The 12,616-nt window shown below is 44.1% G+C and overlaps 1 protein-coding gene across 1 annotated transcript; it reads right to left on the reverse strand.

The window, feature by feature from the left end:
• On the reverse strand, positions 1-9,107 carry FUT11 (fucosyltransferase 11). The gene is given in 4 exon segments (XM_082266705.1): positions 1-607; positions 4,334-4,953; positions 7,987-8,899; positions 8,901-9,107. Coding segments are annotated over 4 exon segments (1,752 nt in total). The 5' UTR covers positions 8,972-9,107; the 3' UTR covers positions 1-459.
• Between the last annotated feature and the right edge of the window lie 3,509 nt (positions 9,108-12,616).

A 12,616-nucleotide genomic window follows, 5' to 3' on the forward strand; every position in this document is an offset into this window, starting at 1 on the left:
GTATGAATGTACAGAGGCTTCAGACTAAGAGGTCAGTAGAATTAGTTATGGTCTTCAGTCCTGCAGGATTCATACATGTGTAATTCACCTTTTAGCATTCCTGTGACAGAAACAACACTTATTTGGTAAAAATACAGTAATTTCAATTGTCTATTACCTCTCCTAGTGTTTAAAGTATCTATAAATATAAGCTTAAAAAGAAATAAAAAAATCCCCAATTTGGAGAATTCAGGAAAGTTCATACAGTACATTCTTGTTCCTATGAAAACAGCTTGAACATATTGTGAGAACGATGCTTTCCATACACAGGAATTGCTTAGTAAATGGCAGAAATTAACTAATTTTTGCCAGGTACAAAATGCTTTACCACAGTAAACGGGACTCTTTAGAGTTTCACAGTTCAGCAATACTTGGTGTTTAAAAAAGGAAAGAGTTACTCTCCATAATAACTTATAGAGGTCAGTGATTCATGTTCCTTTTAATAAACATTTCGTGCATGAAATCCCAAAATTTATCCTGGCTTGTTTCATTCCTTAAAATCATGGCTGTAAGAGCTTCTCCCTGGTCAAAACCCTGCCAGTAATCCTGTAGCCACATCTGCTTCCAGCTGAAAGACAAAGAAAAAAGACAAATGGCATTACAATGTCAATAACAAAAACACAATGGAGGACAAATCAGATCAGACTTAAAAGAGAAGTATGGGAATATTTATATATTTTTTTCATTCATACTCACCTAGGTGGATGCAGCATCGGTCCAATGCTGCATCTGTCCTCTGCCGCCTCTAACACTGAGAACCGAGCGATCAAACACCCCCCTATCACTCGGTTCTCAGGTCTCCCTGAGCAGAGAGCTGCTGACTGTTGGTCACCAGCTCCCTGATCTGCCCCTCCCCCCTCGCTCACTGGAGCGCTGGGCTTTGGAGGGGGCGGAAGCCGCCAGCTCAGGCTCTCAGCAACTTGCTGAGTTGGGTGTCAGTCCAGGGTTCTGGGCAGATGCCGACCATATGGTGGCGATCCTTTCTGAGCTTGGACCAGCTCTGTGACGTCAGCCCACAGTGGGCTTCAGCTTGCGGTCTGCTGAAAATGGGTCACAAACGGGTCAACAAACTGCACTCCTGTGATCCACGGGAGAAGTACAGCCAAATGAGCTTTGGCTGTACAGTAAAACCTTGGATTGCGAGCATAACTCGTTCCGGGAGCATGCTTGTAATCCAAAGCACTCTTATATCAAAGCAAATTTCCCCATAAGAAATAATGGAAACTCAGATGATTCGTTCCACCACCATTTATTCATAAGTACTTCAGTTTATAGTCCATATAAAAAGATTATAGCATTGCTATAGGTTGTGTAACCATAAAATGTCCATCCACAAATAGCCGCTTCCACAAGGGGATTGGAAGCAAAATCCAGCAGGAGCTACAGGGTATCAAAGAGAAGAGAGGCGACTCTAAGTGTAGCAATATGGTTACATTTAATGAAGGTGCAACATTTAGCAACTCACATGATTGATGAATAAAACAGGCACATCTAAATATGCAGGCACCCGGGGCAAAGCTGTCCACATAGACTATCTTCTGCACCGCCGGCTGCCAGTCTGTAATCCTGACCGGGAAGACCACCCTGCAGTAAAGCGATCTGAAAGCGAGGGGCAGCATGGAAGGGATGACGTAGATGGCGGTGCGGAGGATGGTCTATGTGGACAGCTTTACCCCGGATGCCTGCATCCTTAGATGTGCCTGTTCCAATCATCAACCATGTGAGTTGCTAAATGTTGTACCTTCATTAAATTGAGTCATATTGCTACACTTAGAGGCGCCTCTCTTCTCTTTTATACTCAGCTGTGACTTGAGGCTACTTGTATATCAAGACATTGCTTGTATATCAAGTCAAAATTTATTTGAAAATTTTGCTTGTCTTGCAAAGCGCTCTTAAACCAAGTTACTCTCAAACCAAGGTTTAACTGTACTTCTCCTTTAAAGGGTAACTAAAGGCAAAACGTTTTTTAGTTTTGGATAAAGTGGAGAGGGGTTAGAACACCTATCAGGTTTTTATTGCTGTCTGTGCCTCCATTGGGGAGATTTACCTGCTTTGTCCTGTTTACCGTTATCATCGAAAGTAAGAGAAAACCCCTATTTGGGTTCACACCACAACAGATATAGAGAGGAAATCTTCCAAAAGGGACACTAGTTCTGGTGACAACCCAGGATTCCCTCACTCTGGAGGGATTTCCTCTCACTTTCTGTTTTAGCTATGGGACAGGAAGTGAAGGGAAATCTTCCCTATAGAACCCTCTCTTACCTCTATCTGAGATTAAAAAAAAGTTGCATTTAGTAAAGGTTAAAGTACTTCTGGTAAAGTAATTCAAAGGTTTTGGCATTGAGTAGATTAAGAAACCCCCAAGAGGAGGTAATGTGCACCACTCACTCCTGCAGATGAGAGTGTGATGGATCCATACTAGAATGCTAGCTAGTCCAAACGATAGATGGCACATTAAAGTAAATCTATGTAATAAATATTAATATTTTTGACAAATTTGAATAACAAAAAAACTTCCTATATGTCTAAAGTAGGGTTTCTCAACCAGGGTTCCTCCTGAGGTTGCTAGGGGTTCCTTGAGCAATGGGCAATTTCTGCCTCTCAGATAAGTTTCCAATGACATCATTGTTCCTTTTAGCTATTTGTAAAGGGGGTATTTCTTCCCAATGATAAGAGTAAGGAGCATTCTTCTCACTGACTGTCACACTAATGCCATGATTTTGATAGTGAAATAACACATATAGGGCAAAACTGAACACTGGAACTGGAGCTGTACACACAGAACTGCCTACACATAGGGCTATAGCCAAATATGCACAGATGGAGCCGTCTATATGGGAAGGTACTAGAGCTGGGCTAGGTAGGAAGGTGGGATAGAGAACAGATGTGAGAAAGCTTTGGGGGGGGGGGTGGAGTCAGATGTGTGTGCAGGGGTGGGGGAATGGGAGGAGAGTGGTGGGAGAGATGTTGCCCATTGTGCATAGCATACCCCTGAACCCTGCACACCCCTGAACCCTGCACTCTGTAAGTAGTGCACCCCTGAACCCTGCACTCTGTACATAGCGCACCCCTGAACTCTGTATGCAACACACTCCTGAACCCTGCATTCTCTATGTAGCGTTATTAAGATACATGCGGCCCTTTGAGGGCAACTATATTGCTGATGTGGCCCGCAATGAAATTGAGTTTGACACCCCTGCTCTAGCCTCAGAAGTCCCCACAAAAGGAACCAGTCTGGCTTGCAACTGCAGAATACTTTCAGAAAGAAGGGTGGGTGACCTAACTCTGATGTATGGAAAATCCAAAGGTTTATTAGAAATAATCCATCCATGCAAACACATCACAGTCTCTCGAGGCAAAGAACAAATGTTGACTCTTTTCACGCTACAATCCCTTAGTCATATGACTAATCGCTTGTAGCGTAAAAAGAATAAACATTTGTTGGATTATTTCTAATAAACCTTTGGATTTTCCATGTATCAGAGTGCGGTCACCCACCCTTTTTTCTGCAAGCCTCTTTCCACTAATTGTCTATATGTATGCACTGAATTGGTGGCTTCACAATATTCCTTAGGGTGAGTTTTCTTATGGTGACAATCGTGACCCATGCCTGCATACGGATGCAATATAGCAGATATCCCACACTTGTTGGCTCCTGAGCTTTACCAATTAAATATCTGATTGGCTTTAGAAAAAATATGATAGTGAAAATTAAAAAGTTAAAGTGAGGTATGGGTTTGTTTTTTCAGATTCATACTTACCTAGGTAGATGCAGCGTCGGACCGATCTGTCCCCAACTGGCTCTAAGACAGAGAACCGAGCGAGCTAACACCGCCGATTGCTCCGTTCTCAGAGCTCACGGAGCAGAGAGCCGGCTCCCTGCTCTTTACCCCTGTGCTGACCGAAGAGCTGGGCTGTGTAGGGGGGGGGGGGGGGGGGAATGGCAGCTCAAGTGCTCAGTGGCACTCTAAGGGGCTGAGCTGGGTGTCGGGTCAGACATGTGGGTGGATCCCGAGCATATGGTTGCGATCTTGCCCCAGCCTGGACTAGCTCTTTGATGTCAGCCAACAGCAGGCTTCAGCCCGCTGTCTGCTGAAAACAAGTCACAGAAGTGCAGACCGAACTGCACTCCTGTGATCCACAGGAGAAGTACAGTCAAACGAGCTTTGGCTGTAGTTCTTTTTTAAGTACATGCATAAATTACTATACATATATATATATATATATATATATATATATATACTGTTTATATATATACTGTATGTCTGTCAAAGTCAATATAAAATACCAGTACCTATCATCTTCTGGAAGCTCCTCCGCACTTCCCAGACCAGGCACAGGCATAGGACATCCCATATGATTGGACTCAGCAATGTGTTTAGCAGGAGATGGACCTTTTCCCCTTCTATGTCTCTTCTCTGCTTTTACTCTTGCATTTTCCTGGTCACATACAAAGCATTCAAAGCCATTGAGGTAGTTAGGAGCTGTCATGTCATTCACTCCCCATTCTCGTTTCTCTATACTTTCTACCAGGAACTTGTTGGTTGTTCGGCCAGGTTTTTTATATTCCAAGTATCTCAGGTACTCTTCATCATTTCTGTCCAAAGAGAGGATAAAGTCTGCCAGGTCTTTAGGTGAAGAAAAGTCATTGATCAATATGACAGAGTGGTTGTTGGGCATCCAGTCCTTCACGGAAGGCGAGCCGCGGTAAATGGGAACAGCTCCTAAATGCATTGGGCGCCAAAGCTTCTCAGTCATATAATCAGCACATATGGCATTTTCCATTGCTAAGTGAAACTTATACCTGGAGGTGAATGCCATAAATTCTGGATCTTCAGTAGTGGCTGTTGAAGTGTCCTCAAGTCTTTTATTTGGGAGTGGGCTGTTTTTCAGGCAATGGCCATATGAATCAACCTAGAACACAATTAAATGACAGATGAATCATAGTTTGCACAGAGCTCGTACTTATCCACTACAGATTACTCATAGCCTATTGCTGAAATACGATTTTATTATTTTGGTCCTCAAATGAGTCAGAGGTGGTATATATTGCTTCTTCTACATACACTATAGCAGCCTTTTTCAACCAGGGCGCCCAGGCACCCTGGGGTGCCTTGGCAAAATTCCTAAAAATTGCCCAAAAATTGCCCAAAAATGTATACAAGTCAGCAGGTGGATCAAGTCCGCCTTTTAGGTACACAAAGCTACTGGTTTTTATTGTGCACCATTTCAACCTTTCAGCCACCGGCGTTCTTACAACCAGTGATGTCATCAGTGTTGATAAGAAGGGTGTTCATTGCCTGCAAGGCATCCTTGTTTGACAACTCAAAGGGTGCCGTGAGACTGTCCATAATTCTAAAGGGTACCTTGAGACTGTCCATAGATCTAAAGGGTGCCTTGAGACTGTCCATAGATCTAAAGGGTGCCTTGAGACTGTCCATAACTCTAATGGCACTTTTCCACTGCAAGTACCGGCTCGTACCGGCTCGGCTCTTCTCGGCCCTGCTTGGCCCGGTTTGCTTTTCCACTGCTGGTACCGCATGGTATAGTGTCGGAACGGTTCGGTACGGTACGGTATAGGTTTGCTTTTCCACTAAAGTAGTACTAAAGTTAAGTGGGTGGGATAACAACGGGGTGGGAGGGATTCTCTGACCAATCAGTGGCTAGTAGTGACTGCATGCAAAGGATTGTGGGATATGGTACCAGTTTGGTACCTGTTGGAACCACAATCGAGTAGGTACTGTTTTTTCAGAGCCGTACCGTACCGTACCGTTCGGTTCCATGCAGTGGAAAAGCAAACCTATACCGTACCGTACCGAACCGTTCCGACCCTATACCATGCGGTACCAGCAGTGGAAAAGCACAAAAGCGCCATAAAGGTGCCTTGAGACTGTCCATATAGCAAATAAAGATGTGAATGTTGCACTATACTTTAATTTATCTGCACTAAAAGAAATGTAAAAAGCTGCTACTGCTGACATCTCTTCCTGAAAATGCCCATTGCCTGGATGTCTCTGGCTGCAACACTTTCTGAGTCACTGAGATAGAACAAGCATGCAGCTATTGAAGTCAGAGCTACTGATCTGCAGACTTGTTGCTGGTCAGTGAATCATAAGGTAGAGGACCTGAATGTCACCCATTTTAATAAGAAGCCAGTAAACTGCAAGCTAATTTTTAAAGTGTTCACCTTTACCCACTTAAGCCCTGGAAGTTTTACCCCCCCCCTTTATGACCAGGTCATTTTGTGCGATACAGCACTGTGTTATTTTAACTGACAATTGCGCGGACGTGCAATGCCGTACCCAGATACAATTTATGTCCCTTTTTCCCCACAAATAGAGCTTTCTTTTGGTGGTATTTGATCACCTCCGCGTTTTTTTCTTTTTTTTTTCTGCGCTATAAACAAAAAAGGCCGACAATTTTGAACAGTATTTTTTACTTTCTGCTATAAAACCAATCAAAAAAAAAAAAGGAAATAAAATCTATTTTCTTCATACATTTAGCCAATATGTATTCTGCTACATTTTTGGTAAAAAAAAAAAAGCCCAATAAGCATATATTGATTGGTTTACGCAAAAGGTCTACAAACGATGCAATATTTTTATGGATTTTTTTTTTTTTACTAGTAATGGAGGCGATCAGCGATTTTTATGGACTTCAAAGTTACGGCAGACAAATCAGACATCTGACACTTTTTGGGGGACCAATGACATTATTACAGTGATCAATTTTAACCACTTGACGACTGCCCGCCACAGATTTACTACAGCAGGCAGCCGCTCCTGGGCAAAGCAATGTAGCTCTACGTCGCTCGCTCTCAGGAGGCTAGGGGGCGAGCGCACGCCGCCGGTGGCGCGCTCCCGCCCCCCATCGTCAGCAGGGACACTGGCAATCTCCCCCCGCTGACAGAGAAGGACGGACGGCTGATGTAAACACAGCCATCCGTCCCTCTCATCTGATCCTGCTATATAGGATCGCATGTCTTTATATTCATCTCACAAGCTAAAAGAAATGCACTGTCACTGCACTGACAGAGAGGGATTAACATCAGGGGCGATCAAAGGGTTAAGTGTGTCCCTAGGGGGTGCTTTCTAGCTGTGTGGGGAGGTGCTCTGACTGGAGGAAGACAGGGATCCCGGATCCTGCTTAGCAGAAACACAAGATCTCTGTCTTCTCCCCTGTCAGAACGCCATCCCCTGGGGAGGACATCGGATGGCCAGCGGATATCGGGTCGGGGCCAGACCCGTTGATTGACATCCCTGCTAGCCAATCACGGCGCAATCGCGCCATCTAGCGGCTATTGAACGAAACGATGTACGGGTATGTTGTTTTGCGCAATAGAGCCACACTGCCGCAGTATATACATGGCAGGCGGTCAGCAAGTGGTAAAAAAGAACCCCCGGTAAAAATGTTTATTTTCCTATGCAGTGGGGCTGTGCCCCTGCTGCATGGGTTAACTGCTCATTTTGTCCTCCGCTGCATGGGTTAACTGCTCATTTTGTCCTCCGCTGCATGGGTTAACTGCTCATTTTGTCCAGGGGTGCAAGGAAAAGCTACATATATACCTGATCCTTCGATCCCCTGGAAAAAAGTGTTCCCCCACGTTCATTGGTGGACTGCTCCTGCCGTCCCCATGTTCAGAGCCAGTCTATAGGCATGATGAAGTTAGGAACAGTCTATGCACAGAATCACCAGCACAAGGGGGACAGGAGTGGCTTGTGAGTGCTCCAAGGATCGGCGGATTAGGTAAGTATATCTCCACTCTCCTCACCCCTATACAATAATTAGCAATTAACCCATGCAGTGTGGGCACAGCCTCACTGCATTGGGAAAAAAAAAGTTTTGCCTGGAGTTCTGCTTTAAAGGTTTGCTATAAGGGAAGTAATAATTAGAACATGTTGTGAAAGTAAACGGCTTTATGTAAAAATGAGATAAATGTTTACTTACCTGTATGTAATTCATTAACTCCTTGACATAGCGGTCCCTGTCTGATGGAACATCGCAGTGGGACTGCATGTAGAGTATGGGGGCATAGCCCTTGTCACGCCATTTCTTCTTCTCTGCTAGAGACACTGCTGGCTGCTGTAAGTAACTGATAGTGGGCAGCCACTGTAAGGTGAGGGGGTAATCAGACTCTCGCCGGAAGGTCGCTGTATAGTTGAAGAGCCTGATCCCTGGAAGATGTGACAGAACATAGTTGTTCATGGGGGACTCTTCATGAAATAGGGCCCATGTCTGGTGGGACAACCTAGGAAGGGGGGCTTCGTAAGCCCTGAAGTCCGTTCCATAGAAGATAATAGATTTAGTCCTCTTGTGAAGCTTCACGCTTTTGTTCTTTGTCACCATACAAGAGCTTTGGGGACAATCGATCCGCTCAGTGTCCCCTGGAAAATGCGGGAACAAGTTTTCGCTCCACCACAAGAGAATCGGCAGCTCTTTGTTACTCCTTGTGTCTGTGTTACCAGGACCCCTGTAAGAGTCTACCATCACAGTGCCCAGATCTTGTGTGGAGAAGACACCGGGCGGCTGGAAGGCGGACTCTTCCCAATGTCCAGGCATTGACACCAGATGCTGTTCTGACACTAGATCGGGGTCACCATGTACAGCTGAGCCATGGATGAGCTCCTGGCTGAGGTCATCAACTCCTGGATCTGGGAACATGGTCTCCCCTTCCACGTATTCAGTACCAAGGTGATCCCACTGACTGGAGCCAGCCCATACACAATGAGGGAAGCAGAAAATACACAAAGCAGTAAAGTAAAGGGAAGAATGGGGGGATACACCCGGGATAGTCATAGTGATCTTTTTACAGTACCGTGGCATGCAGAGCTGTTCAGAGTTAGTTGACTGTCCTCTGGCTATTTCTCGTAGATTGTGTGCTGAGATAAAGCAGGCTAGTCCTCCCAGCAGTCTTCACATCCCTATTATTCATATTGTACAGTTTGCAGTATGATTACATCAGCAGTATGAATGGAGATAGTACAATACACAGCCTCTATTGCAGCCTGTTACCTCGCATGTTCCTCTAACAGCTGGGACTCTTCTTCCTGTGTATGTGGCTGAAGGGAAGGAAGCATTAGCTTTCTGTTTTTTTTTTTTTTTTTTTACAATGAACTTTACTGACAACCTAAAAAGGCGGACACTTAAATAAAAAAAAAAAAAAACTACAGATCTCGCATACATTGTAAAAGTGGATCAACCATGAAAAGCAATTCCTCTCCTCTTAGTCCTAACCCCTCCCTTTTTAGGAATTTTTATTTTAAAGATAAATTCTTCATTCACACCTAAGAAACAGTGTTTTTATTTCAGTGTTTTTGCAAGTGTGTTACAAGCATTTTACATGTGTGTTCAGGCTTTAGGTGTTTCATTTTGTAAACATGAACCAAATTGCGCGTTATAGGCGTGTTTGCAAAAGATGCGAAAACACACGTCGTGCTTGTGTTGACGTTCATTGTTAATAACCACTTTACCACCGGAGGATTTTCCTGCTTTACGTCCAGGCCACTTTTGTGCGACTTTAACTGACAATTGCGCGGTCATGCAACGCCGTACCCAAACAAACTTTACATCCTTTTTTTCCCACAAATAGAGCTTTCTTTTGATGGTATTTGATCACCTCTGCGCTTTTCATTTTTTGCGATATTAATAAAAAAATAGCGAAAATTTTGCGAAAAAATCAACATTTTCTACTTCGACAGTTAAAAAATATCCAATATATTCAATTTTTATCATATATTTATGCCAAAATGTATTTAGCTACGTGTCTTTGACAAAAAAATTCTCAATGAGCGTATTTTTAACCGCTTTAAGACTGAGATTTGAGATTTTACCCTATTCCTGACCAGGCCATATTTTGTGATTTCGGCACTGCGTTATTTTAATGGACAATTGCACAGTCGTGCGACGCTGTACCCAAATTAAATTTATGTCCTTTTTTTCCCACAAATAGAGCTTTCTTTTGGTGGGATTTGATCACCTGTGCGATTTTTAATTTTTGCGCTATAAACAAAAAAAGAGCGACAATTTTGAAAAAATAACAATATTTTTCACATTTTTTTTTATATGAAATTCCCCCCCCCCCCAAAAAAAAAAATGTAAAAATCCAAATTTTCTAACATTTTAGGCCAATTTGTTTTCTGCTACATATTTTTGGTAAAAAAAAAAATCGCAATAAGCGTATTTTGATTGATTTGCGCAAAAGTTATCGCAGCTACTAACTACGGGAAATTTATGTCATTTTTATTGTTTTTTTTTAAACTAGTAATGGTGGCGATCTGCAATTTTTTTTGCGGGACTGCAACATTGCGGCAGACAGATCAGACCCCTAACTGACATTTTTGACACTTTGGGGGTTACCAGTGAGATTACTATAGTAATCAGTGCTATAAATATGCACTGTTACTGTAATAACGACACTGGTAGGGAAGGGGTTAACACTGTTGGTGATCAAGGGGTTAAATATATGCCTGGTGCTTACTGACCTGTGTGGGGGGAGGGGACTGTGTGACACAGGCACAGATCGCAGGTTCAGCTATGCTAAATCCTGTAATCTGTCCCTGCCTGTCACATAGGAGATCCGCCCGCTTTGTTTACACAGGTCGGCGGATTTCCTCACTCGATCCCCGACGATCGGGGGAAGAGTGGCGGTGATCACTGCCTCTCCTCCCCTGGCCCGACTCCCACTGTGTCTGAATACAGCGAGTGGTCGTTGTCGTCGTCCCAAACAACCACCCACTGAATTTAATGATGGGTATACACGACACTATTCCACGTATACCAAAATAGGATTTTTAACTGCAGTGCTGAAATCAGAAAATCGCCAGCAAAGGTATCCATATATGCTGAGCGCAAACACTGTTTGTGTCAGAATATATAAAATCAAAGCCGTGGCAGCCGACGAGTACCTGCAAGAGAAACAGGTCACAAAAGAATGAAAAACAAACAAAGTAAATTAAAAGTACATAGGAAGTGTAGAAGAACATAAAAAATGACTGAGACGACAACTATTTTTGGCTTTTATGTATTTTTTTTTCTTCAAACGTCGAGTTCCAGGTTCCAGGTTCCAGGTTCGGGTCTCTCAAAATGACGATAGCCATCAAACATCTTTTGAGACCCTGTGTAAATGTGCCCTAAACTGTGTCGTGCTGTACCCTACGCTAATAATCCACTAGTGTGTGGTAGCGACGGAAACAGTCACCGTGGCAAAGACCAGGTCGGTCAGGACAGTCGGGACAATAATTCCGGGTGTCACGCCTAAATCCGCGCTTGCTGCAGACACGGCATCTTTTTTGGGGGTATCGTTGGGTAGGGGTACTGGTTGAGGAATTGGGGCAGGAGCACCAGCTGGATATAGAAGGGCTATGATTATCTCTTCTTGGAATTGAAAGAAGGATAATGTTCCGGCAGACACTTTGTATAAGACAAAAGCGTTGTAAACAGCCAATTGAAATAGGTATACAGACACTTTTTTGTACCAGCGTCTGGCCTTACGGGCAATTAAGTACAGTCCCATCATCTGGTCGTTGAAGTCCACCCCTCCCATTTTACGGTTATAGTCGTGGACACAGAGGGGCTTCTCAACAACACCGGTGACCGTAGTAATTTGGACTGCCGTGTCTGGGTGAATGGAGGACAGAACGAAAACGTTCTGTTTGTCCCTCCACTTCACTGCAAGCAATTCATCGCACCTCAAGCAGGCTCTCTCCCCCGAGCTCAGTGGGGCATTCACTAGCCGTTGGGGGAAGCCCCGGCGATTAGATCGCACGGTGCCACAAGCGCCAATTTGAAATTGAAAGAGGTGTCTAAAAAGTGGCACGCTTGTATAGAAGTTGTCCACGTACAAGTGGTACCCCTTTCCGAAATAAGGGTGACACCAAGTCCCAAACTATCTTGCCGCTGCTCCCTATGTAGTCTGGGCAATCGGGGGGCTCCACAGTGCTATCTTTTCCCTCGTAGACACGGAAATTAACTCTATAGCCTGTGGCCCTGTCACAAAGCTTATACAACTTGACCCCGTATCTGGCACGCTTGCTGGGGAGGTACTGTTTGATAGCAAGGCGACCAGTAAACTTAATCAGGGACTCGTCAACGCAGACATCTTGTTGGGGAGTAAACAAGGCTGCGAACCGCTGATTGAAGTGGTCTACGAGGGGCCGAATTTTGTGGAGCCGATCATATGCAGGGTCTCCCCGAGGACGACAGAGTTCATTGTCGTTGAAATGCATGAACCAAAATATTTGTTCGTATCGAGCCCTGGACATAGCAGCAGAGAACACGTTCATTTGATGAATTGGGTCAGTGGACCAATATAACCGCAATTCATTCTTTTTTGTAATGCCCGTGTTGAAGGAAAGGCCCAGAAAAATTTTAAACTCAGGAATCGGAATAGGATTCCAGGCGAATGGTCTGGCAAGGGGTGAATTTGGGTTGGCGGCGATGAATTGTTGAGCGTACAAATTTGATTGGTCCACAATAGATCTGAAAAGATCTTCAGTGAAAAACAGCTCAAAAAAGTTTATGGGATTAAAACCAGCTGTTTCCACTTGGATTCCGGGTTGGGCAGTGAATGGGGGAAGTA

This window comes from Pelophylax lessonae (assembly GCF_965119305.1).
Source record: "Pelophylax lessonae genome assembly, chromosome: 9".
Lineage (NCBI taxonomy): Eukaryota > Metazoa > Chordata > Amphibia > Anura > Ranidae > Pelophylax > Pelophylax lessonae.